This window comes from Equus asinus, chromosome 25 (genome assembly GCF_041296235.1).
Source record: "Equus asinus isolate D_3611 breed Donkey chromosome 25, EquAss-T2T_v2, whole genome shotgun sequence".
Classification (NCBI taxonomy): domain Eukaryota; kingdom Metazoa; phylum Chordata; class Mammalia; order Perissodactyla; family Equidae; genus Equus; species Equus asinus.
In genome coordinates this window covers 37,550,574-37,578,323 of record NC_091814.1, presented here as the reverse complement: position 1 = coordinate 37,578,323, position 27,750 = coordinate 37,550,574, and the positions used below count along the sequence as shown (strand labels likewise).

Here is a 27,750-nt window from a genome sequence, read left to right as displayed (position 1 = left end):
CTTAAATAAAGAGGCTAAGAGAGATATCAGTACAATTTTTAAGCAGGTTTTTACATGTTAAAGGAAGCTAGAAAATCCACAGTGTAGATCATCATTTAGGTAGTTGAGAACCTATTTTCTGCGCTCAGCGAAAATGAAAATCCTCAAGAAAAGAAATGCACATTTGATTTAATAGTGTAAGTTCTTAAAATTTATGCCACAAACTAATGCTAGATAAGTTTCAAAGCCACTCTTTGCTGGAGTTAACTGGGAAAAAAAAGGAAGCAATGATATCAGCATTTGACTATTTTAAAGTTGCTGCTTCAATATACTAGTTGAAGCCTGCCAGAGGGATTTACCATCTCAGAACAATTTGTTCACTTCACTTAGGAATTAAAAGTGTGTTTTGGCCGATAAATCTAAATTTATTTTGTAGTAGTCATTTTTCTTAATGGAAGTGTTTTCCAGATGTTGCCTAAGTCTAGTCGTCTGGGCCCTCTTCCAATAAATGAGGAAAGTTTGATTTCATAGGTTGTCACTGTTGATTTTGTCTAACCTTTGGACTAATTGATTCACCGCAATATATTTGCACCGATATATAAGACACCCAGGACATTGGAGAAATTCATCTATCCTTTTACTGGTAAGTGTCAAAGTTAACTTGCCTCATGGAATTAAATGTGTTTTCAATTCAATAGGAATATACTTTATTAAAGGTGTTTGAAAAAGATTTATAAGGACAGTAGTTGGAAAGTTTGAATAGGGTCATATGTATGCAATACACCTGTTGAAGCTTATAAATTTATATTGAGAGTTAAGGGAAAGTTGGAAGGATAACTCTTCTGCTTGTTAAATTAAATTTTACTGAAGCTCATTATTTTCTTTTTTCCCAAGAGAGGGTTTAAACCTTCCACTGTAAGTACCTGCTATAATTTGAATAAAGTTTTAAGATAAGGCTGTTTTCTGTTTGGGGAAATTCTAAGTATTAAAATGATCAATAACATGACTGAGATGGTGAGTTGATGATCTCTTCCGCATCAGATTAAATCTAATGATCAAATATTTACTGTGGAATTAAGGCTGATTAGTTTTCATAGTCTTGTCTCAAGATAGGATGGTTTTATCATTAAATTGCATTTTAAGAGTTACTGAAACACTGTTATGTAGCACAGGTGTAAAGAAGTGGCGAGATTAAAGAGGAGTTTTCTGATACTTTTCTTTTCAGTGAGGGCTTGGTGCCCGAAAACAACCATGGAGTGGAAAATACTTCCCATTTACTTGTTGCTGCTGCTTTCTATTTTCTCCATTCAGGAAGTTTCTTCTCAAGGTAACTTAACCATCAAAAATACTTTCATTTAACAGCTATTGCTAATCATTCAGTTCTGACTTTTATGACAACAAAAGAAATAGATTTCTAAACATGTACATTTGTTTGAGTTTAATGCATAGTACAATCTTAAAATTATGTAAAGCATAGGTTGCATATTTATAAATATTTTGGAATTCTCACTTTTTCCTCGTGTACTATGGAAGCTTTCAAGAAGTTTTGAGCTTCTATTGAATAACTTTTGTGTTCTTTATTCTTGCGGTTCTTCCAAAAGTTTAAAAAAATACAGGCACTTAAATGATAAAACTATGCTGGAGTGATACAATATTATTAGATTAACTGAAAAGAATAATATTTAAGTAGCAGGTAATTTTTGCCTACATGGTTACAAAGAAATTTAACTAGTCTTTTACAGAATAAATTGTTGATAAGTTATTTTAGGGGCCGGCTCCGTGGCCGAGTGGTTAAGTTTGCGCACTCCGCTGCGGCGACCCAGGGTTCGGATCCTGGGCGCGGACATGGCACCACTCGTCAGGCCACGTTGAGGCGGCGTCCCACATCCCACAACTAGAGGGACCTGCAACTAAGATATACAACTGTGTAAGGGGGGGGGGGACGGTTTGGGGAGATAAAGCAGAAAAAAAAAAGATTGGCAACAGTTGTTAGCCCAGGTGCCAATCTTTAAAAAACAAAAAGTTATTTTAGTACCACGTAGATGTAGATATCATATTCCAATGAACATTTCCAAAGTTTCAAATGGCATTTTTTAATCTTGAAGATGGGCTCTCTTTCTTACAAGGAATATTCACCCAGATATGGACTTACACAGATGTGAATGTCATTTTATATTATAACATTGAACTATTCACAGTCCTTCAAAACAGAGTCGTCCTGGATGACAATTCTTCTTACTCATTTTTAGAAAACATTCGATGTAATCACCTTAGCAAAAGTCTCCAGCATGCAATCAATGTTGAGTAATGACAAAAATATCAATCTAGGGATTTTTGTTTCCCTTTTTTCTTTGATAAGCAAAATCTGAGAGAAGAAAAATCAAGGTCCATGATTGTTATGATGAAATTACATTTATAAAGTAGACATTTCCAGTAAAATAGTTAAAATTCTCATGAACCTGAGCATGAGAGATAACTGCCTGCCATGGACATAGTTTCAGAATCATTTAGATAAGAAAAGATGGAAAAATGCGTGAAAGCAAATATAAATATTTCATAAGGAATGATGACTATTCTGCTATCTCCAGACCCTTCTGATTTCTCATAATAATATTACAAGGTTCATAACACTGGGGGCACTTCGGAATCTACCTTTCCTCTGTAATAAAAAGTGGTTTTTCAGTAAGACAGTTTTATTTTCCTTTAAATAAATGAGTTTAAAATTAGCTGTTAAAATTAATAGCAATAAAAGTAGGACAGACATTTATGAAACTAAACATTTCCTGTAAAGAAAATTGATTTCCCATTGCAGAAATATGCTAAGTGTAAAAGAACAACATTTTGATGCTGTCTTGTCTGCTTTTCTTGCCTTCTCGACCATTTCCCATTCTGTTTTTTCTTTATATATAATATATGTATTTATATACATACACTATATATGCATTTTTGTTGTGTATTGTGTACAAATGTATGCAAAAAGTTCTGAGAGTTGTCCTAATATTTACTGTTTTATTTGTGTATTAAGACATTACCTTTCCTGGACTCACTATTTTGAGATTTTTTCAGTGTTTCAACGTCCCTCTGTGGATTTAGGACATTGCACCTGCCCGTTTCCATTCCAGGGATGGATCCAATTACATCTCTGTGGTTATCTCTCAGGGAGGTTTTCAAGGTGTTTTCCAAATGATTTTTAAAATATAGTTGAGGATAGTTATGCCTTTGTTCTTGTTTTGCCCAGAATAACTCTGTTCATGACCTTTATGTTCATGCCCAGATGCTATTTCAAGAGTTATTTATTTTGTACTCACTTTGGCAGTCGTCTTAAGCATCTGACTTCCCCAGTTATCACCACCAAGAAAGGGAGGAGGAAGTCCAGGAAAGTTCATGCTGGCAATGTAATTGGGTAGGAAAAATCTGGGCTTTAGAATCAGACATATCCGACTTTAAATTCTAGGTGAGCGGTTAATTTAGGATGACCCTATAATTTATTATGCAAATCAGGACACTTCTGAGAGTGAAAGAGGTCAATACAAATAGTTAATAGGTATTAATTGACCTGCCCTATATATACACTGGAACTATTAACTATCTGGTACCCTCGAGCAAGTTATTACAATTTCGTGTTTCGGCTTCCTTATCTCTAAAAAGGGCTGTTAATACTCTCCTGGCAACATTTTCATAAGCATTAGAGATAACATGTGACTCAGTGCCCAGCACAGACATGCTCAGTAAATGGCACCTCATCATCATCTCAGCAGCATCAATGAGCTGTAGCTGCCACCCCTCCCCCAGAAAGATCACCCCTTTTATGCGAAGCCATTATTTTGCCTGATTTTCAAAAGCGTAGTTATCTTCTCAGTCTAGTAAAGAATAAAGTGGCATGATCAATGTCACCTAAGAGATCAGGCAACAATCAACTGGACCCATTGCTAACTCTCATTCCCAACCTTTTCTAGTCAATATAATTCTCCCTCTCCCCGTGGCTTTGTCCTCCTCGTTAGATCTCTTCCCTTCTGTCAAGTGGTTTGGCCATGTTCACGCTAGTATTGTGTAATTTTAGATTTATCAAGCTGTGCAGGGAGATGTGGGGAAGGGTATTCTAGAGATGCCACCTGCAACTGTGATTTTAACTGCCAATACTACATGGAGTGCTGCCCTGATTTCAAGAAAGTCTGCACCTCGGGTAAGTCCTGCGAGATGGTGTCTCCTCCGTCAAGCAACACTGTTCTGTGAGAGTCCCCGTGCCCCCTTGCAGTGCTGCTTTCACACTATGTCACTCTTTTTGCTTAAGTGCCTTTCCCTTCCTCGCATAAATGTTGCAGTGTGCTGTACCTAACTATAGCATCAAAGCTTGTGACTACTGGGGGAGGGTGAGGAAGGCGTGGGAATTTGTCACTTGCGCAAGGTTATTGACTAGTGCCAAGGAAAATGTCTTGTTTTAAATAGAGAATAGTGTGACTTGGGAGTCATTAAGTAAATAGAAATGAGTAATTATTTACTACCAATCAGAGATATAATTGCTTAATGATGGGGCCCTTCAATAGTTTCATCAAAAGAATCCATGGATGTAAAATAATTTTGTCTACCATTTGACTTCTCGATATTAATATATTTCTAAATTACCTGAAAAAGTCGCTTTAAAGAGGAAGCATTAGTGTTTAATGAAGAATTTCAGTTAAAACCCAAAGAATGTGAATTTTAAATTATGAGTGGTATTTTATTTGAATATATTTTTCTCCATTTTGTTAACACAGAAACATGTCATATTCAACTTATGAAAATTATAGTTAAAATTGTTTCAAAGTTACATTTGCTTTAAACTTTGCATGTGAAGCTGATAAATATGTTGTTGTACAATTTATGTGATGTATAAGGTAACTATTTCAAACAGGTCTCGGTGAGTCAGCGTGCCTCTAACTGAGACTTTTCGGGAAATGAGCAGCCCTCTCTTACATGGTCCATGCCATGGGATTAGGCTGAAATCTTTCATCTCTACACCTTGCCTAGTTTGTCATAATAAAGGTCTCTGCGTTATAGATAATTTTTGAGCCTAAATAGTGGCTCATTGTAAGCCAGCTCTTTGGAACGTATTATTGTAGAATCTGAATGTTCAATTAACAAAAATCTATTACAAAGCGGTGGTGTACAGAGGAGAGGACAGAGGGATTTCATATGAAAGATACTTCACAATTTAGACTTTTCCCGGTATTCCATTGTCTGTACTTGTAAATGACTCAAGCAGAATTGGGGTATCTCTGGGAGCCTTGAAGGGCAAGAAAATTTCCCTAAGCCACATTTCTTTCTTGACTTGGGCTGTCTCTACTTGGCAAACCATCCATTTCTTCCTGGGTGATGTCCTCCAAATTCCAAATAAAGGACTTAGATATGTACTTTCGGAACTCTAGTCAGCCGTAAGGTGGGAAATGGTAATCAATATACGGGTGTGGCTGCATCATCAATAATCCACAATGTCTTATTTTGCTCTGGGTAGAGCTTTCCTGTAAAGGTCGCTGCTTCGAGTCCTTTTCAAGAGGAAGGGAGTGTGACTGTGACGCGGACTGTAAGAAGTACGGCAAGTGCTGTTCCGATTATGAGAGTTTCTGTGAAGAAGGTAAGCATCACCGTACCCAAGATACTTCTGGGTACAGCCGCACCTGGGCACCTGTCTGAGCTTCACTGACAATGCCTACACACACTCCATCTAAGGTCTTGATTTTACTAACATACAAGCTCTTTCATATTAATTTTGTTTCACCAAGGTGAAATTAAAGAACGGAAGTCTGTAGCAGCAATCCCGGGTTCAGCCAGGCCCCGGGAGCACCAGAGATCGCCACTTGAGCAACAGAGAGAACAGGGGCTGAATGGACGTGCTTTTTTTCTTCAGCTATGGTTCAATTTCAGGTTAAATCAACAGTAACCAACACGTTTGATGATTTCTTGTCTCACCCTAATGGTGCTGACCTCACAAAATCAACTGCCCTTTGAGCTATCTGTGCTTTTGGCGTCAATGTTTTTGAACGTATATTTAAGGACAGAATCGACATTTTCATATTCTCTGAACTAGTACATTTCTGTGTTAGTTTAAGGCATTAAATTTACAGGCAAACCTACCAAGAAGTTGTTAACTGTTCGTTGTACTTCTCATCTCTACAGTCCCCCCAATAGTCTCTAACCTAATGCCTTTGTGTGATGGAGTCAATAAAAAGGCATAGTCCCATTTGAAAATCCTCTTCTCTAGTTACAGGTCCTGGAGGAGTATTCTGAAAGTATAACAGAACCCTCTAGATTTTACCCAAAAAAACCAAGATTTTAAAAATATACTTAAATACTGAATTCCTTTCTTTTACCAAATGTTTGTTCTTAAATCCTACTTTGTTAAAACAAGAATATTTGTGGAGGTAAAATTGAAAATAAGCATGGCTTGCATAATCTTATTTTATTTAAACAAGGCTGTACCTCCTGCTTCTTTTGAACAGTGGAGAAATAGGATGGAAAACTGTTAATCAGCATAGTTGAGGGACATTTCTTAACTGTTCAGTGTTTTCATTGGAAAGCGTTCCAAAAATAGTGGAGGTAACACTCTGGTAACCAAAAACTCAGAGTGCAGAGTTCCTGCAGCTTTCAGAAGGACCCACAATGAATGATACATATTTATTCATTGTCCTCATAATTGTTTTGGCTGTGAGACAAAAACCTAAGCATTTATTTTGGGCAGAGGACCGGTGGGGAGAGAGTGACAAGGCATTGAGAGAACACATTAATAAAGACAATGATTCATGCTACTAAGTGGTAGTTCAGATTACCTGAGGTTTACCTAGAACTCAATGAACAAAATTGATGACGGTAAGCTTCCTTTACAGAGTTCACAGAGATAGTCAGGGTTCCAAGTGAAAATAAAGGAAGCACTCAAAGCTTCAATACTTTATTTTTTAAAAATAACAACCAGACTATCTTGCGACTCATCACTTAGTTGTTTCAAGATTGCTATAGATATACTGCTTGTAGGCATCCGTATGTCTCAAAATCATAACTTTTCAAGAATCAAAGGAATCATAGCAGTCAAGTGCCTCTGCATGTGGGTGAGAAAACAGTCCAAGAGGTTCATTGTTTTGCTCAAGATCTCTTGGCTAGTACGTGGCAGAACTCTTTCTCAAGTTGAGGCATTAGCGTTTTTGTTGGGTGGGAGGAGAAAGATGGTGGTCAGCTGACGGAGACTGCAGCAGGAGTTCTGAGGAGAAGTTTGGTAAAAACAGCAGGATTTCTCTCACCTCTCCTCCACCCAGAGCATCCCTACTGTTCTCTGCTTTCTTGTCTTTCAGAAGTTCCTCTCCTTTTTATTCTGGCTCCTCAAGATCAAAACATGTCCCAGCTCTTCTCTTCTAGACATGAAAAGGAGTGGGAGGAGGGGCCATAAAAAGCTTAAAAGACACATGTCAAACTGTTAACCGTTGTTTAGCTTGGAGAAGGGCAACAAATTTTGAGAAAAGCATAATGCAAGGTGTGAAATTTTTATAAGAGTGAATATTCATGTAGAACTTTTGTACTTAAAGAAATAAATGAAAGGTAATTTGGCACCATTTGATTTAAATGAATATGAAAACAGGAAAAATGTAATTATATTTCTCTTCTTGAGAGCACAAATACTTGTCATCCACATGCTGTAATTGTTTTTATCATCACAGAAGGCTGGCACAAGGGATGGAGTTCATAGAGTCAATTATTTCTTAGGCAAGGAAACACCTTCAGAAATCATCTAGAATAAACATTTCAATTTGCAGGCAAGAAAATGAAGTTCAAGAGAGTTAACCCATTTGCCCAAGGTCACAATGGTAGAGTCTTGCAGGCCTAGAACTGGAATTCAGGTCTTCTGATTCCTAAGCATTTCCTCCCTGTCATAACTTATAACAATTTGAGAACCAATATTTTATAGCAATGCATCTTCAGAATTAATTGGTTTGGAGTCATTAGCATTGGGCTAGAGCCTGCCTGTGCTGGTTTTCACCAGCATCTACTTTTGAAGCCAGATACATCCACGCCTTTCACAGTTAGTGTTGTGATGAATATGAACAAGATGTTAACCCACCTGTCTTGCTTGGCCTCAGTGCATAATCCCACATCACCACCATCTTCAAAGACTTCGCCTCCGCCTCCAGGAGCATCTCAAACCATCAAATCAACAGCCAAACGTTCACCCAAATCAAACAAGAAGAAGACTAAGAAAGTTATAGAATCAGAGGAAATAATAGAAGGTAGGAAGATGACAGCTGTAACAAAAGGAGGTTTCTGAGATGAAATAACCGTAGGTGGCCTACTTTTACAAGACTTCTCATAGAACAGGGTAGTCTTATGAGTCATTAAAGGTTCGTTACACTTTTACTTGTTTTATATAAACCCTCAGGTATTTATTTTCCTTATTTACCAAACCCAATATGGATGGGTCTAGGTTAAAATAATCAGAAGAAACAAGTGTTACTGTAAAACAAGAGCAAAAACAAACAAGCAAAAAAGCCCATGATTTTCTTTGCAGAATCATTAGATTCTGTGAGATATAAGAAAGTCATACAGTTATATTGTATTTGTGATCAGCTCAAGTGTGTTGCTTTTAACCGACAGTTAAATTAAAATGTCAATTGATTACATTACGGATAAAATAAAGGCAGAATACAGACATTTGTAAACTAGTGGACAGCATTTCTTGTATTTGGACTGGCAATTCTTTTCTGCTTTAAATCACAGTTGGTGTGATCAACCTTTTTATTTGATTTATAGAACATTCTGTTTCTGAAAATCAAGAGTCTTCCTCCTCCTCTTCCTCTTCCTCTTCAACTATTCGGAAAGTCAAGTCTTCCAAAAATTCAGCTGCTAATAGAGAATTAAAGAAGAAACCCAAAGGTTTGAGCATTGATAAAGATCAAAGGCTATATCAATGCCATGCTAACAATAATTATGTCAAAGTAATGTGTGTTGGTAGAATGATTTGAGGACATTTCAATATTTGGGGGGTATAGCTTTATAAAAATTATTTTAGAAGATACCAATGAAAACTTCCATAGGAAATTAGTGCCAAGCAGCTAAGAAACCACTCCTTAAAACAAAGGAATAAAAAGATGCTATAGCAGCAACCGTGGAACCACAGGATGGCACCAGAGATGATTATTTATGGTTTTCTATTTGAATTCCTTTCTATCTGAAATCATTTTTCTTTCTCCTCCTTCTTCCTCTATCATCCTTGCGTTTTCATTTTTCCTTCCTCAGATTTTTTTTTTTTTAACAAACGCATGTACTACTTTAAGTGTTTTAAAATGTTAATCCGTTAAATTCTCGTACACCTCTCTTGGAAAGGCAATATTATCATCCAGATTTTACAGATCCTCTTTATGATTTTCCTAATAAATTGCATGTCATATCTGGCTGATTTTTCTGTGGTAGAGAATGAACAACAGAGTAGGCTGTTACCTCCTGAAAAGAGATTCCCTTTGTTCTGCTTTTCATAATTTCCTGAATTCCTAAAATATATTCTCTTTCTCCAGGAAATACTGAATTCTGGATACTGGAGTTTTGAAGAACTTATTTCCTGGGTGGTTGTGACTTCTCTTGAAGTCTTCTCTCTTGCCGAATAGCCAGATATTTAATCTTTGAGTCATCCAGAGAGTCTTGCACACAATAGAAGTGCAAAATATGTTTGCTAAATGGAACTCATCTCAGTGATGTGCCCCTTGGGCTCTGTAGGTCACCTATGGGGTAGTTGCTATGGGAAATCCTGTTAGACAGGGTCTTTTTGCTGCCGTGGCATCCTAATCACCTCTCTATATCCACTGGGACTGTCAAGTTTAGGTGGGCAGAGGAAAGAGAGCGGCTAACAGCCATGCCTATGGAAACAGGGCTCAGCAAGGACTGTGGAGGTGACTGGAGCAGAGCCCTTAGGTGCAGTTGTAGAGGCCTCTGAGGCAATTGGTGTAGTGAATCTACAAGATGTTGGAACTAGGTTTCCAGGAGGAAGGAAAGGGCACTGAGCAATGAGGAATAAGAGGAGTGGAGAAAGTGAGGGGCAAAGAGTGTTTAAATATAGAGAGATGCATTCAGTGTTATTGATCGTGTTGGCAATTTCAGTCGCCACTTGTTTCCATGTGTTACTTGTGTAGAGTTTCACTTGTGCTTTTCACCCCTTATCTTATTCATTCCCTAAAATAGCCAAATAAGATAGGTTGAGTATTTACCATTTCACAGTAAATTAATAGACAGATTAGAGGCAGCAATTTGCCTAGAGACACACTGCTAGTCAGTGATAAGGATCTTTATGTCACTATTAAAGAAGGAAAAAACGATTACAATAAAAGACATGTATTTTTTTCTCTAGTAAAAGACAGCAAGAAGAAAAGAACTCCTAAAAAGAAACCTACTCCAGAACCACCAGTTATAGATGAAGCTGGAAGTGGACTGGACAATGGTGATTTCATGCTCATCCCAACTCCTAAGATTCCTACCACCCAACGCAACAAAGTTACTACATCTCCCAAGATTACAACAGTAAAACCAATAAATCCTAAACCCAGTCTTCCACCTAATTCTGATACATCCAAAGAGACAACTTCAACACCCAATAAGGAGACAACAGTTGAAACTAAAGAGACAGAGATAACAAATAAAGAGACTTCAACTAGTGCAAATGAGAAGACTACTTCAGCTAGAAAGAGTACAGAGAAAACATCTGATAAAGATTTTGCACCCGCATCTGAAGTTCCTGCTAAATCTACACCCAAAGCTGAAACTACAACCAAATCCCCTTCTCTCACCACCACCAAGGGGCCTGCTCCCACTACTACTAAGGGGCCTGCTCCCACTACCACCAAGAAGCCTACTTCCACCACCACCAAGGGGCCTGCACCCACCACCCCCGAGGAGCCCGCACCCACCACCCCCGAGGAGCCCACACCCACCACCGCCGAGGAGCCCGCACCCACCACCGCCGAGGAGCCCGCTCCCATCAGCCCCGAGGAGCCTACTTCTACCACGACCAAGGAGCCCACACCCACCACCCCCGAGGAGACCGCTCCCACCACCCCCGAGGAGCCCGCTCCCACCACCCCCGAGGAGCCCGCACCCACCACCCCCGAGGAGACGGCTCCCACCACCCCCGAGAAGCCCGCTCCCACCACCCCCAAGGAGCCCACTTCTACCACGACCAAGGAGCCCGCACCCACCACCCCCGAGGAGACTGCTCCCACCACCACCAAGGAGCCCGCACCCACCACCACCAAGGAGCCCGCTCCCACCACACCCGAGGAGACGGCTCCCACCAGCCCCGAGGAGCCCGCTCCCACCAGCCCCAAGGAGCCCGCACCTACCACGACCAAGGAGCGCGCACCCACCACCCTCAAGGAGCCCGCTCCCACCACCGCCGAGGAGCCCGCTCCCACCACCGCCGAGGAGCCCGCTCCCACCACCGCCGAGGAGCCCGCACCTACCACGACCAAGGAGCCCGCACCCACCACCCTCAAGGAGCCCGCTCCCACCACCGCCGAGGAGCCCGCTCCCACCACCGCCGAGGAGCCCGCTCCCACCACCCCCGAGGAGCCCGCACCTACCACGACCAAGGAGCCCGCACCCACCACCCTCAAGGAGCCCGCTCCCACCACCGCCGAGGAGCCCGCTCCCACCACCGCCGAGGAGCCCGCTCCCACCACCCCCGAGGAGCCCGCACCTACCACGACCAAGGAGCCCGCACCCACCACCCTCAAGGAGCCCGCTCCCACCACCGCCGAGGAGCCCGCTCCCACCACCCCCAAGGAGCCTGCACCCACCACCACCAAGGAGCCCTCTTCCACCACACCCAAGGAGACGGCTTCCACCACGGCCAAGGAAACGGCTCCCACCACCCCCAAGGAGCCAGCTCCCACCACCCCCAAGGAGCCTGCACCCACTACCCCCAAGGAGCCCGTTCCCACCAGCCCAAAGGAGCCTGCACCCACCACCCCTAAGGAGCCCGCTCCCACTACCTCCAAGGAGTCTGCTCCCACCACCCCCAAGGAGCCCACACCCACCACCCCTAAGGACCCCGCTCCCACCATCCCTAAGGAGTCAGCTCCCACTACCTCCAAGAAGCCTGGACCCACTAGCCCTAAGGAGCCCATACCCACCATCCCTAAGGAGTCTGCATCCACCACCCCTGAGGAGCCCGCACCCACCCCCCCCGAGGAGCCTGCTCTCACTACCCCCAAGAAACAGGCTCCCACCACCACCACGGAGCCTATACTCACCACCCCTAAGGAGCCTGCACCTACCACCACGAAGGAACCTGCTCTGGCCACTTCCAAAAAGCCTCCGCCCAGCCCCAGCCCCAAGGAGCCCGCTCCAACTTCTCCTGAGACACCTGCTCCAACCACCTCAGAGGCCCCTACTACAACTACCACCATGAAGCCTCCCACTACTCCCAAGAATCTTGCTGAATCAACTCCTGAGTTTCCTGCAGAACCCACACCAAAGGCTCTTGAAAACAGTCCCAAGGAGCCGGCTGTACCTACGACCAAGGCTCCCGAAGTGACCAAACCTGAAGTAACTACAACAGCTAAAGACAAGGTAACAGGAAAAGACATACATACTATACCTGAAATTACAACCGCTGCACCTAAAATTACAACAGAGACAGCAACTACAACAGAAGAAAAGACCACTGAATCCAAAGTAACAAGTACAATCATGCAAGTAACGTCTACAACTGAAGATACTACGACATCATCCAAAATTACTCCCAAAGCTACAACTCTTGCACCCAAAGTAATGACTGCCACAAAAACAACTACAACCCAAGAAACTATAAATAAACTGGAAGAAACAACAGCTATACCAAAAGATACAGCTACTCATTCTAAAGTGACAACTCCTAAACCTAAAAAGCCAACCAAAGCACCCAGAAAGCCCACTTCTACCAAAAAGCCCAAAACACCACGTAAGAGAAAACCAAAGACTACACCAATTCCCCCAAAGATAACTACACCAACAACGCCCAAATCGAACCCTACCACTTTAGCGGAAGCCATGCTCCAAACCACCACCAGCCCTAACCAAACTCCTAACTCAGCAATGATTGAAGTAAATCCAAAGAATGAAGATGCAGATGCTGCTGAAGGAGAAAAACCTCTTGTGATTCTCAGGCCCCATGTGTTAACTCCTATAGTTATTCCAGGCCCTGATTTCTTAGTGAGAGGACCCAATCTGGGCATTGGCATCAACCCCATGCTTTCAGGTAATAAGAATGAGTTACCTTCACTTTAAAAATTGGTAATATCATCATAAGTCTATCTGAACCAGAATGCCCTGACTTAGTATAACTCTATTGATATATATTGTCTAGCGTCTCAAACTTAGCTTGAGAAATTTTACAGCTTCAGTGTAGGTAAGCAGGAGTAACCACAGTGAGCTCAGTTGGTCTTTGGAAAATTGAGTAATAACCTGTGTTAGGAATTTAGTGCCTCTGTCTCTGTAAGAAGCAGAGATGGTATATAGAACGTCAGAAATATTTAGTTGGGAGTCTATCCTTACAGTACAATGCAAAGCAAAAATCTGCAATAGTATTTTCTTTTCCAAACCAATTCCCAAGGGCAATCAGAACTGAAAAGGAGAATTTCATGCTGAGATCAAACATCTAATAATTGCCTAATTTACATGAAGATCAGGTAACCTGGCCCCTTCCAATTCATAATTTATTTTTATACTTTAAAAATAATATTACCTTTAAGTAAAATAATTATGAAATATATCACTTCTTTTTCACCTCTGAAATACACATGCCTCAAACTATACCCTTCAAGAGTTTAGGCAAGGGTGAACAGAGGAAATGGATTTGAAAAAAATGAACTTTTCTCATTTTGTTTTATATTGGCTTAAGTTTTTCTTAATTTGTTTTAGATGAGACTAATTTATGCAATGGTAAACCAGTGGACGGACTGACCACTTTGCGCAACGGGACGTTGGTTGCATTTCGAGGTGAGCTATGCACACGTTCCTTTTTCTGCCCATCATTCTGTTCTTGGTGTTTATGAAAACCGGAGCCACAGCAAAGTGGGAGTTTGGGTTGAGCTTTGGAGGGGAACCTGATTGAGGAACTTACCTCACAAAATATGAGAACCTGAGAGTAAATTACCAAAATATTGTATTAACAAAATTAGACACATTAAAGTAACAAACAAAACGAAGAACTTGAACTGCTACTAAGATTTTTCCTACCGTTAGGAATTAAAAGGTAGTTCAAATTTTAATTTTGGGGGCCGGCCTGGTGGCGCCGCAACTAAGTTCTCATGTTCCCCTTTGGCGGCCCAGGGTTCGCCAGTTCGGATCCCGGGTGCGGACATGGCACGGCTCAGAAGGCCATGCTCTGGCAGGTGTCCCACGTATAAAGTAGAAGAAGATGGGCACGGATGTTAGCTCAGGGCCAGTCTTCCTCAGCAAAAAGAGGAGGAGCAGCAGCAGATGTTAGCTCATGGCTAATCTTCCTCAAAAAAAAAATTTTATTTCGTATTAAGTGAAATGACATCAGGATTTGTATTCCTTGTTCTATTTTATTTTAAAATGACATCTTGATTGTGATGTGTTCAACAGTGTTGTACTCTTTGTGGGGGAGTAACAGAAGTTATTTCATGTTAATTTTCTGCTGTACCGTCTGCTGGCCTAGTCTTTTTATATTTAGATTAAATTTGAAAGGAAACAAATCAGACACAAAGTAGAGGCTAAAGAGATTTCAGTAGTCATTTAATTATGACTCCCTAATTCTAAAAGATAAAGAAATTGAGAGATAAGGGGACTTTCTGTTAAGTCACAAAGCCAGGCGGCTTTCTAGAGAAACTGGAAAACTACACTATTTCAAATGTATGCTAAATTTCAGACTTGAGAAATAGCTAGTCTCAGAAATGTTCAAATACTGCCTTCTGTACTAGCACTCACAGTTCTGACTAAACTTCTAATCATACAATGCTTATTAACGTATTCAATCTGTTTTTATGATAAACTATTTACATTTTCTTCTTTTTGGTTTCTTTTGGGATATTTTTTAGTATTCATTCAGCTTGTAGGCTGATCCACCACTTTCAATTTTAGGTCATTATTTCTGGATGCTACGTCCATTCAGCCCACCATCTCCACCTCGCAGAATTACTGAAGTTTGGGGTATTCCCTCCCCCATTGATACTGTTTTCACCAGATGCAACTGCGAAGGAAAAACTTTCTTCTTCAAGGTAAGAGAAGTATCTTTGTGAGAGGAATCAGTAGTTATTTTTTGTTTATGATGACAACATAAATCAGCTTAACCTCCATTTCAAAGTCTCCATACTTTAATGAACTAGTCTGTCACCAAAATTTAATAAAAAGCTAACACAATTTGACATTAAGGGTCAACTTATTCAAACACTTTAAGTTAAAACTTTCTCCCTATACTTAAATCTAAGAATAAGCTTCTAACCATTTTTCCCCTAAAGCTCTTAACATCATCTTTTCTTTTAAATTATCAGGATTCTCAATACTGGCGTTTCACCAATGATATAAAAGATGCAGGGTATCCCAAACTAATTTCAAAAGGATTTGGAGGACTAAGTGGAAAAATAGTGGCAGCTCTCTCAATAGCCACATACAAGAACAGACCTGAATCTGTGTATTTTTTCAAGAGAGGTATGTGCTACATAATTGACAAAATTACAAAACTTTTAAGAATTTGCCAGGGAAATTTTATTCATTATTCCCATTTATTATGGGGTTTGCTGTCAAAAGATACCTTTAATGGCTAGAATCAAGTATTTTCAATGAAAAAATAAAAAATGGGGGCAGTAAGAAGCATTTAGATCTCACGACACGCAAATCACCATTCCTTCTGAGTTCTCAGGTCATTGATATAAAGAATGTCATCATTTACTTTCAAACAGTTAAATGTATAACTATGCAATTGGTTGGCTTTATTCATTTAACAAATATTTCAGGATTTAGTAATTATTTTTATACTGTGTACCCTTGACTAATAGCCATTATTGACGTCTGGACATATTTTATGAAAAATATGAAAATCACTGATGGTTTCCTCCACCTTATAAAGGCTCTTTTCCATCTTTTTGGGGATTATAATTAATTTTCATATTATCCGTGCTTTTCTAACACACAATAGGTGGCAGGACTCAGCAGTATATTTATAAACAGGAACCCATCAGAAAGTGCCCGGGAAGGCGGCCTGCTATCCATTATTCGGTGTATGGGGAAGCACCGCAGATTCGGAGACGCCGCTTTGAACGGGCTACAGGACCTTCTCAAACACACACCATCCGAATTCACTATTCACCCGTCAGAGTCTCTTATCAAGACAAAGGTAATGTTTTTTACTGTGATAAAAATTCTTACACAAGAGAGAGATGTAATACAGTTTCTTAGAGATTAAGGCTTACAAATATAATTACTGACCAAAGAGCTCTAATACTTTAAGCTTATTGATGCAAAATATCAATTTGCCTCAGTGAATGACCAATACCCTTTTCCTCTGTGGGTGAGGAATGCACTTTATTCAGGTTTGTTAATTCTAATAAATACCATTTATCAAGTACCTCTCACCAAGAACATTATATATAAATCTGTAACCCTCAAAACAATCCTGAAAGGTAGGTAAGTATTTTTCACGCCATGTTTGAGAGGGCAAAAACCAAGGCACCCAAGTTAAATAACTTACCCCAGGTAAAAGAGCTACTAAGTGAGCAAACTGGGACTAAAACAGGTCTGTCTGACTCCAACAGCCGCTCTTTCCAACACACTACATCACCTTTCAATCTGCTATCTTTAAAGTGCCCTCCACAGATTTCCTCCATAATGAAGTTAAAGTGAGTACGCTCTGGAGAGGACTTCCCGATACGGTTACTTCCGCTATATCACTGCCCAACCTCAGAAAACCCGATGGCTATGATTACTATGCCTTTTCTAAGGGTAAGTTATCATAAGTAAAATCTTAACAGCTTCACAAAGGTGTGATCTAATCTCCGCAATGTGAATAAAATCAAAGCGAAAGCACCAAGTGTTCACTGATGCTAATGGTGTCAAGTTAAACTGTAACACTTACTCAAATTGTTGTGAAGAGAAACTTTAGATTTTCCCTTTACTTTCAAATTAAATTGAATGGATTGGAATTCAATTCTGCCCTATCCTTCATGAGATTAAAACCTATTATGATAAAACATCCAATTAACTGAGTAAAATTACTACTGAAAACAGTATTTCGTTTCTATCATCTGTGGCATTTAATGGAGGCCTTGTTTGCCACAAAGCTATACTGATCTGCATTATTACACAGTCTTTAAGATCAGAAAGAAGTTCTAGAGAAACTAATTTTACTAATTAAATTATATTACCTGGGACACTCTTCCTTGAAAAATCCAGAAATTTAAGTTAGTCTGCCTATATAAATGACATCGAAATGTATTTTTTAAAAGGATAAAACTCAAGTGAATTATTTTTTAAACTAACTTGTTTTTTCTCAAATTCTTACTTTGAAAAAGGAGAGTTGAACCTAATTTTATTGAAAGATGGTGAAAGGTCAATCTGTCAAAGTAATTTTTTTCTTTTTGTCTGAAAGTTCAATTAATTAATGCAAACAATTCTGATATTAAAATGATAAACACTGAGTATAATAATCAACATAAGCCATTTTTAAGTTCTAGTGTTTTGTTCTCTTTTAATTAAAAAAATGATTTCTCTTCTATTTAGATCAATACTATAACATCGATGTGCCTAGTAGAACAGCAAGAGCAATTACTACTCGCTCTGGGCAGACCTTATCCAAAGTCTGGTACAACTGTCCTTAGACCGATGGGCAAAGGAAGAGTCGACTAATTAAAAGGAAGAAAAGAATGACACTGAAATACATTTTATTAATAAAGAATGTTGAGATAAGCATACCAATTTAAATACAAAAATGTTTTTAAACTCGACAATCATTACACTAAAACAGATGTGACAATCTTATTCACATTTATTACAGTTTGTAGACATTTAATTAATGTTTCCTCTATTTATTCCTCCTCTCCCTCCCATTGCATGGCTCACACCTGTAAGAGAAAAAAAGAATTAAACTGAACGCATCTTTTAAGAAGTGAGCTCAAAACTAGAGTATTCATTTACCCTAGGTTCTTATAAAAATTTTTCTCTATCAATTATCTAGGCATGTAGATATGAAACTGTGCTAGCTATTTCACATCTTCAATGGAAATATTACAACAATTAGATTAACATTTTTATGACATGAATGCAATCTCTAATAGTTACATTGGAAAACGTTTTTTTTACTAGCTAAACAAAGTCACAAAGCTTTATTCTATTGAATAAAAAGTATAATTATAGGCAGAGATGTAACAAATGACTATATAGCACTATAATACTTCAGCTTCTCTAAATCTTACTTTGAATTCACGGAAGAAATGGATAAATATAGAAGAACATATTCACTATATACTTATGGTATACAATTTTGTCTACAAGAAGCTTACAGATTAGTAAACATCACATGCTTAATGTGTAATTATTTAATCAATCCTGGAACATTTTAAAAAAACAAGATACAAGCTGGAAGCCTAAGGATTAGAAAGTTTGCTCCATTTATTCCTGTCCTGCATCCTATAATGTAATCAATGTTAGAAATTTACCTCTCTGTCTGTTAAATTGACGACCACGGACACCTTGTCTCAATGTTGTCTGAAGTCTTACTCGTCTGAAAGGCTTTGGTTGACTACTGCTAGTATCTAAGAAGAAAAACATTAAGATACAAGAAAGTAAGTTAAAAAACAAGAAAGCAGCTATAGTGGCAAAAACTAATTACTAAATGAATGCCTGGATAAAATGCAGAGGTGTGCATTTGCTTTCAATATTTAAAAGCTGTTTGTTTTTAAACAAGAAATATTTAACAAACAAAAGAAAGGGCAAAAATTAAAAAAAAAATCCTCTCTATTTGAAAAAAAGGTGCTTGACTTTTTTCATTCCTTCACTCAACTAATTTAATAAATATTTACTTGGTGCCTAAGACACTGTGCTACGGGTTGGGGAATACAATGGAAAACAAAGTATCATGTCCCTCAGGAAACAACAGTCTACTAGAGAATAACATAACTAATCTGATTCTTCTCTTTTCTGGACACTCCAAATCCCATCATTAGCAAATGTGGCCAGCTCTAATTTAAATACATATTCCAAATCTGACCTCTTCTCACAACCTTAACTCTACCATTCAGCCTAAAACATCACAATCTTTACCTTGAATTATTGCAATATCTTCCAAACTTTCTCTCTGGTTCTGCCCATTACTCATTTTCAGTCTCTTCTCTACACAGCAGCCAAACTGATACTGTTGTCTTTAAGTCAGATCTGTCTCTACTCGGTTTGAAGCCCTCCAAAAGCCTGCTATATCCATGAAAGCCAAAGCAATTCCAATGATCTACTAGACCCATCCTCTCCCACCCCCATCCTATCTCCTGCCAGCCTCTCTCTGTCCTTACTGTGCTCCGGCCACACTGGTCTCCTTGCTGACCTTGAACACAACACATCGCTGCCTTATGGACTTTGCATCTGCTGTTTCTTTCATCCTGGAACACTCTTCCCCCAGATAACTGCACAGCTTCTCTCCATTAGCTCTTTCAGGTCTTTACTTAAATATCACTTTCTTAGTAATGCATTCTGTGAAACTGCCTGGCACTCAAATTGAATAAGTGCTCAGATGGGAGGTTTAGTATTTTATATTATCAAATAAATTTAAAGACATCTTAATTTCACATTATACTGTACAAGGGAAGAAGAACTATATTCTTTGATGCAAGCCCTGGTAAGATGTAACTAGCATTCATTCTCCTGTTGAGGAAAGACAACTTTCACGGGACATCAGAATATAACTGGGGGTACACAACTTCAGTAATTGTATTATTAATAATCAGGATAGCCACAATTTTCTTCAGCCTTATTAACGTGTAAACCATTTGAGCTATATACTTTACATACATTATTTCTAATCTTGAATGAAAGATGAGTTACGAATGTCTGTATTTCATAATGAAATGTGCAGAGATTTAGTTACCAGCTGTTAAAAGGTGGATATGGGATATAAACCTAGGGATGCTGGCTAACAGGCTGATGTGTCATAGAAAAGCAGCAGAGAGGCAGAAGAAGAAATTCTGAGACAGCAAAGTTCCATGATTGAAAAAGGTAGTAACTAAATAGATAGATCTTCCATAAATCCTGAAGGTTCTATGGCAGAGTTTGAGAATTACTGCTATAAACAATTCAAAAATAAAAATAATCAAGAGTGGATGACTGAGGACTGTATTTCTTCAATAATATGAGTAATTCCCTACCTAAAAATTGTGAGGTAGATAAGTTAGTATAGTGTATTGTTTAAGAGTAGAGTCTCTGGAGTCAAACTTCTTGAGTTTGCATCCTGGCTTGCCCATAATTTACTAGCTATGTGACTTTGGAGAAGTTACTCAATCTTTCTGTGCCCTAGTTTCCATATCTATAAAATGGGGATGAGTGCTTACCACATTGGGTTGGTGTGAGAATTAAATGAATATATAATATGTAAATGGCTTAGAATACTGCCTGATACACAGTAAGTGCTCAATAAATGTTAATTATGTTGTAAAAAGTAATACAGAAATAATTTTTATTGCAGGAAAGATACATTAAACAGCATTTTTCAAAGTCAACTTAAAAAAGCACTAAACTTTGAAACTGTTTATATCAGTAAAGTTCAAACAGTTTTGTGAAGCAACAGACCTCCCACACCTCAACTCTCTATATCAAATCTCATGTAGAAGAAATAAAAATGGAGCAGCTCTGGGTTAAACAGAGGCAGGAGACCTGAAATACTACTCCTTAGCTTCCCTCCCAGTAATCCGTTCCTCAGCCCCTGGAGCACCTCTAATAGAACCAATTCCCCTTAATATAAGCCAAGTTCCCTTTAATAGAATAAAATTTCCCTTTGAGGTAAAGCATCTTAAAATTCAGGGGAAAAAAGGATTATCAAGTTGTTACTAATAAAGCAGTGTCTTTTGCAAATAAGTTTGATGTATCAAAGCTGTATTGCAGTCAAGAGCCAGAACTTACCTACAGAAGAACTAGAAGGAGGATCCTGGCTGGTGGAAGGAAGGTCTGACTCATCAGATGCCTGAACAGGTTCTTCTTCCTGCTGGCTATCAATTTCTAGGCCTGCTTCTGAACTAATACTAAGAAAGGAAAACAAAAATTGATTAGAAAGTATAAAACTGATCCTAGAATATATTCTAAATTGTTCCCAAACTCTTCGTCGCTTCAATAACCCAGAGCTCCCCTCCAACTCAAAATTGCAGCTCGATATTGGTAACCATACATTTTTAAAGGGACAGCGGGAAAGAGAGCTCAAGTTGCTTTTCCTCATTCCTCTTCTCACGAGGATATGTTCCAATTTCAGTTTTTGTTTTCCTTTTTTTTTTGTTATTTTCTTTTTTTTTGATGAAGGGTATTCATATTCTTGACATTCACAAGAGATACATCATCCAGATTTTGATAAATCTCAAAACAACTTCTCAGAAAGCAGAGAACTAAAACAATTCACAACTATTAATAATAACTCACCATGTGCTCTAGCCCAGGTGAGATAGGCTGTGGGTATGTGAATTCTTGGTTCAATGGCTAAAACTCTCTCTCTCTCCCCCATTCGAGAAAGCACATCAAAAAGCAAGTGAGGGAGGGGCTGGCCCCGTGGCTGAGTGGTTAAGTTCGCGCGCTCTGCTGCAGGCGGCCCAGTGTTTCGTCGGTTCGAATCCTGGGCGCGGACATGGCACTGCTCATCAGACCACGCTGAGGCAGCGTCCCACATGCCACAACTAGAGGAACCCACAACGAAGAATACACAACTATGTACCGGGGGGCTTTGGGGAGAAAAAGGAAAAAATAAAATCTTTAAAAAAAAAAAAAGCAAGTGAGGGAGATAAGAGTATGAGAATAACTTGAATCTGCTCCAGTTTTTATCATAGGCAAACTTTAGTACAATTATTAGTAACGATATACCTGAAAGATACCTCTCAAGACTACGTGCTGAGGTTGAGAAGAGCTGGTGAAGTGTAAAGTACATGAGGCTGAAGTCAGGAGTCAAATCCACTCTGAACCAGTTACCAATGGTATAGTCTAAGCAAGTTATTTAAACATGCTCTGAGTCTGAGCTTTCTCATTTGGAAAATGGAGAGAATACTTTGCAGAGATATTGCGTGGGTCAGAAATGACATATATAAAGTGACCTGCATATATGGTATGGAATTTAATGGCAGCTAGTGTTCTCAGCAGGGTCTGTAACCTCTAAAAAATTAAGTAGCCCTGTGTCAGAGCATAATAATAAAACTGCTTTTTTCCTCATATACTAGAGTTGGCTTATAGTTACACTAAGAAAATATTGCTAAATAAAACAAAATCTTTAAGCTCTACCTAGGAAATTTGAGTTCTACTTCAAGCTATGCTTCTGACACGAAGTAGTCCAAGTTTTTTTATTTTATAAAGAATTAGGTTCCACCTTGAAAAATTAACTTCTCCAAGACCACTGTCGAGTGGTTCTTTACACTAAATTACTCTCCTTCCTTTGGCTTAAAAAAACTCCAGATGACTTATCATGAAAAACTTCTTTTGTTAAACTTTATGTATAACTAATCCGTTAAAAATGTAGTCAGGTCTTGAAAACTGCCAGGATATTTCTAATTTCTAAGAAGTCAGTATCTCAAGCACCAAGTTCTAAATGCACATAAATAAACAATAAGTGAGGTATACTTAAGAGCCCACTACTGAATGGAAAGTGAGCCATTTCCGAATATTTCTGATTTTCACAGAAAGACTTCTTTCTTGGGGAAAAGTTCAGGTAGCTACATTAATGGAAGGGTACCAGTAATTTTAAAGAAATACGTTTTTCTTGAATACAACACGCAAGTTTCAGGGAGATAACCATTTTTAAAAATTGTCTTCTGTAATAACAATCTTTAAGTCCTAAGATATATTACTATATGCAAAAATTAGTTTTTTAAAATATATGGCTCGGTTTACTTTTTAATAAGATGCTATTGAAAATACAGCTCAGCAGATTGTTTCCTGGCTAAAGGAAAACAAATCTAAAAGTCTGGTGAGTCCAAAGCAAGCAAAAATTACAAAGTAAACATTTACCCTTCAGATTCTGCCTCCACAAATACTTCATCTCCATCATCACCTGTTGCTGTTTCATTTGTTGTGGATAAAGTGCCAGTGGACGTTGTCACCATTGGAACAGACTGAGAGGCATGCTCTGAAGCATCAGAGGTGGTACTCTCAGTAAATACGGTTACTTCAAAAAGAAAAGACAAAAAAAGCAATGAAAACTTTACTTTTGTGGTTTAGGTAATCTTTAGCTAGATGTCTCACAGGTTTCCATTTTGCCAATAAAACACATCATCTACTAATCTGCCTTTGATACCTACCTGGGGCTGCTACTTGTAGAGGAGTAGTGGGAACACTTCGGCCACCGGACTCTTCTTCATGAGCTAGGAAGAGGGGTGTTTCATACATTCCTAAACCTAAAGACAATTCTAAACATTAATGAATGATTGAAAGGACATAAAACTGTCAATAAGCCAGGTATCTGAAAGAAAAAAACCAATTAGTGGAGACACACAACTTTGCGGAAGCCCACAATTAGCCTATCAAGCAAAAAATCAATCCCTGAACATTGTAAATACAATTTAAACACATCCTTTAAAGCTCCCTAACACTAATTTAAGTATCCTAAAAAAACCCAGCTAAAATGCTGCTCTTACAGTTTCATGTAAGCTAACTTTATCGAGTCCCCGACTATGAACTAGATACCATGTTAGAATCTACTCCTCACCAAAAGTGCAAGGTATTATTGGTCCCCTTTTTGCTAAAGAAACTGAATTTCAAGGAGATTAATTAACTTTCCCCAAGTTACAAAGCTAGTAAGTGGTGGCATTCTAATTGAAGCCTAGATCTAACTTCCAAGTCTAGGAATTGTCCTATAATACAAAGCCATAGTAAAATTTGAATACATATGAAGTCAGCTCACAATTTTATATTGGTAGAGGTATGTAGCATTAGAAGTAACATCCTAAAACAACAGGGACTAAGACATATTGTATAACTTATATGAGGGCTGCAGATTCATCTTTTGTTTTGGGCTTATTATTAAAGTAGTATGCATTCCGTATTCACCTACAAAATGCTGCCACAGCTGCCCAGCAACATAGTGGGTTATATGGATGTCAACTGAGGATTAAAATGTAATTCCAGAATTAGCATAATTCATGTCCAAATAACCAACTACTATTACTTAATTTCGGGGTCATTTTAGTCCACATTATTTTTAACATTTTATTTTTCTTATTTTTAATGTTAATGGAAATATCTAACTGGTTTTATACATTGAACTAAGACTGTTAAATGTCAAACTAAACAGAAAATATGGTGCATTCCTTCCAACAACTTTAAAACGACCGGTAGTACCTATGTATATTTATTGGTTCAAGAAATATTCCTGAATACTTAGATATGTATGATACTGTAGTGGGAGTCAGAAGAGATACAAATGTCAAAGCTAGTCCTTATGCTCAAAAACCTCAGAACTTTGTTGGAAAGATTAAGATTTAAATGCAAGGCAATGTTTAATAAGTAGTAAATATACCGTTTTCCATAAATTAGCATAGCGTTATTTATATATCAACTTTTTTATATTTGCTCCCTTAAAAAAAAATCACATCAGAATAGTTTATTACTGAATACATGAAAATCCAGCAGATCTAAGCTTTTATTTAGCTATTTACCTCCTTGAGAAGCAAGCTGGCCAAGATCAGAGTGACTTGAACTTGTTTGTGGCATATCTTCAGGTGGCCCAAACCGGAATCTAGGAACACCAGCAACTTGTGGGGAACTAAACAGAAAAAAATTAATTTAAGAAGAAAATTAAAGTTATCCTATTTAAACTGCAATGATAGAAAAATACAGGAAGAAAGAATGAGTATAAACAAAGTGGGAAGGAAACAGACTGAAACAAAGTTGATAAAGGAACTGTTATAAAAATATTGTGAAAATAGTTGTCATTTTGTAATAATAGAATCACATGATTCACATTATATGTGATTTATATATAAATAACTTTCAGCTCTTTTGACATATGTCTCACATTTCTTCAATCTGCTAGAAATCTCTATGTAGATATACTGAAAGCAACACAAATGCAACATGAGACGTAACAAAAAAAAGTCAGAATAAAGTCATGAGACAAAGTTTCGTCTCTCTTTTCACTGTTCAGTCCCAGATAAAGCAGGTCACCCCTCTGGCCCATTTCTTATCTGAAAGAGTTCACAAAATGGCTCCCACATTTAAAAAAATCTAGTATTAGATTGCTAGAAACTTGTTTTCCCTGTGTCCTAGTAGCACTATCATCCACCTTGCTGCCCATAATCTGGGGTAGAAAATAGTATTCTCTCATTCTTTTCCCATTTCTTACCCTATCCTTCCTTAGCTAGCCAGCTACTAATGTTTATGGAATATACCTCTGTAATGACTCTGGAATCTACCTTCTTTCCCATTTCAACTCTATTCCTTTAATTAAGGCCACTCTCTTTCAGGCAGATTTTTAATCTTGTCTCCATGTTATTCTTCTATAGAAGAACCTTGAGTTCTTCTGAGCTATGTGACAATGCTACTGATTGGCTGGCACTAGAAACTGTTTAATTAGAATGAGTCTGTTTCTGACTGGCTGACTTTTGGAAGGGAGGGACTGACACTGATTGGTTGGCTTGTAAAACTGTGTTAGCTGAGGTAAGTTGTGGTTACTTGAGCAAGTTTAAAAATGGTTCTGATAGCCAAGTTACCACATACTATAGAACAATCAATCTTTTCCCAACTTTGTGGAAACTTTTTTACTCTGATCTTCAAGTACATCCTATTATGCAACTAATACTTCAGCCACAATTTAAAATGTATACTTTCATGGAAAGCCTTTTTATCCTTTAAGAGGAGTGGTATAGCACAACAGGTCACACAGGTACTAGTCAGACTGACTGGTTTGAAGCCAAAAACTGCCACTTCCTGGCTGGCTGATCTCTGGCAAATTTGTTAATATCTCTGTGCTTCCTTATTTGTAGAAGGGCAACAAGTGTCTACTCTCATAGTTATGAAGATTAAATAAACTGATTCACGGAAATGCTCAATAAATGGTAGGTATTTTTTTCCAAGACTCAATTCAATGCTGTCCCCATTAAGTCCTCTCAAAGTCTTTTCTTCCAATTGTTGGAATAAATCACTTCCTCATTTGTATTAACAAAGCCTCTTTTCTCCCACATTGCTCACGTTAGTAAGTTTCTCGCATGCTTAGCTTCACAATAATACTATCCATCGTGATCACTGTAATTACCAACACACCTTTACCAACATCTATAAAGCATTTACTATAAGCCACGTAATATTCTAAACAGGTTAACATAAATTAATTCATTTAATTCTCACAACTTATAAGGTAGGAACTACTGTATTATTATTCCCACTAGTAAAATGAGGATACTCAGGAACAGAGAACCTAAGTAACCTGACACAGCTAGAAAGCAGTACAGCTGGGTTTCAAACCCAGGCATGCTGACTCTAAAGTCCATGTTCTTAACCATTATTATACTGCTTTTAAATTTCAAATTCCTGATGGAAACAACTGTATTTCATTCATCTCTGTATAAATTTTCCCAACACGATTACATCCTCAACCCTCCTTTCCACAAGTGCTTAGTACACAGTAGAGATGGATTCAACAAATAATGAGTTAAATGTAAACAAATTAACAGCAAAACACATTTGATTAGTCAGTCCCAAATATGTTTCCCTTTCATTAACTTACTGAATTGCCTCAGCAAATCCATCAGTACGATGTGGCACCACAAGAGTTGGGGTACTTGGAACTGTTCTGTCTTCATCATCAAAAAAATGCTGCTGCTAAAACACAGACAGAAAACAGGAACTAAACAGGCATGACAGGAACATACATATGGAGTACACAAATATTTGATGAACAAATGAATTGCTTTTACATGATGGGCAGGTACTTACCATGCCACCTATTCCTGGAGTCAACTGAAGCCCACGTCCTACAGACTGCCTCCGAGTCATCTGAATTCTCTGTGTCAAGAAAGGAATTACATTTGTTTTAAGGAATTAGACAACGAAACACACACCAAATATCAACAGATATACCTAATTACGCTGGTAATCAAGTAACTGAAATGTTAGCAGATAAAGTAATCATCAGGATACTTTCTCAGGAAAAACTGTTACTAATCCTATACTAAAAAAATCAGTTTTAAACAGTGACAAATTTTTAAATATATAGACTAAAATATTAACCAAGAGACAAATATTTTATTAACCAATAGACAAAATATTAATCAATATTTAAAACCAATTTCGATCTCATCTTATTTATATGTAACTAATTTAGTTCCTACCTCCTTAATTTAAATGTTAGTAGGAATGCCTTTGGATCTTAAGGTTTAATTACCCTTTGGGGTTCAAACAGCAGTACTGACTACATAAAAATTGTTTCCCAATTTAGACAATTTCTAAATTGACAGATGTGGTATATTTTGCAGGATCCATACATAATCCTTTAAGACTGTATTTTAACATAATGAGGCTACCTTCATCAGTGGTATTTTACTAGAATCTACACTTGACAGAGTTCAGTACACTCTAAGGTAAGACTCAAGCTAGACTATTAAT

General features: G+C 38.3%; 2 protein-coding genes across 4 annotated transcripts in view; one reads left to right on the top strand and one right to left on the bottom strand.

Annotated features, from left to right (window-relative positions):
• Positions 1 to 496: 496 nt before the first annotated feature.
• PRG4 (proteoglycan 4) lies at positions 497 to 18,795 on the top strand. Of its 2 annotated transcripts, XM_070497715.1 has the most exons (11): positions 497 to 622; positions 1,205 to 1,306; positions 4,040 to 4,162; positions 5,471 to 5,590; positions 10,337 to 13,222; positions 13,885 to 13,962; positions 15,070 to 15,206; positions 15,480 to 15,636; positions 16,124 to 16,321; positions 16,789 to 16,926; positions 17,704 to 18,795. In XM_070497715.1, exons 2-11 carry the CDS (start codon positions 1,231 to 1,233, stop codon positions 17,799 to 17,801), a joined length of 4,011 nt encoding a protein of 1,336 aa, XP_070353816.1. In that variant the 5' UTR covers positions 497 to 622; positions 1,205 to 1,230; the 3' UTR covers positions 17,802 to 18,795. The 2 variants fall into 2 exon arrangements, with proteins under 2 accessions (XP_070353816.1, XP_070353817.1); XM_070497716.1 differs by lacking the exon at positions 4,040 to 4,162.
• Positions 17,848 to 27,750, bottom strand: part of TPR (translocated promoter region, nuclear basket protein) — a 55,626-nt gene continuing 45,723 nt past the window's right edge. Inside the window, exons 45-52 of one of the 2 annotated variants that reach the window (XM_070497714.1) lie at positions 27,082 to 27,150; positions 26,873 to 26,967; positions 24,807 to 24,913; positions 23,451 to 23,558; positions 23,161 to 23,317; positions 21,085 to 21,203; positions 18,639 to 18,734; positions 17,848 to 18,044 (exon numbers count right to left, since the gene is read on the bottom strand). In XM_070497714.1, coding sequence (XP_070353815.1) covers positions 17,989 to 18,044; positions 18,639 to 18,734; positions 21,085 to 21,203; positions 23,161 to 23,317; positions 23,451 to 23,558; positions 24,807 to 24,913; positions 26,873 to 26,967; positions 27,082 to 27,150 — 807 coding nt within the window. In that variant the 3' untranslated portion in view covers positions 17,848 to 17,988. The remainder of the gene's footprint in view (positions 18,045 to 18,638; positions 18,735 to 21,084; positions 21,204 to 23,160; positions 23,318 to 23,450; positions 23,559 to 24,806; positions 24,914 to 26,872; positions 26,968 to 27,081; positions 27,151 to 27,750) is intronic. The other variant, XM_014868633.3, reaches the window with a different exon arrangement.

Bases quoted from the DNA above. Each gene is read 5' to 3' on its own strand.
- PRG4 (XM_070497715.1), top strand. From the start codon at position 1,231: ATGGAGTGGAAAATACTTCCCATTTACTTGTTGCTGCTGCTTTCTATT. The intron at 4,163-5,470 runs GTAAGTCCTGCG...TGCTCTGGGTAG, and splicing joins CAAGAAAGTCTGCACCTCGG to AGCTTTCCTGTAAAGGTCGC. The intron at 15,637-16,123 runs GTATGTGCTACA...AACACACAATAG, and splicing joins TGTGTATTTTTTCAAGAGAG to GTGGCAGGACTCAGCAGTAT.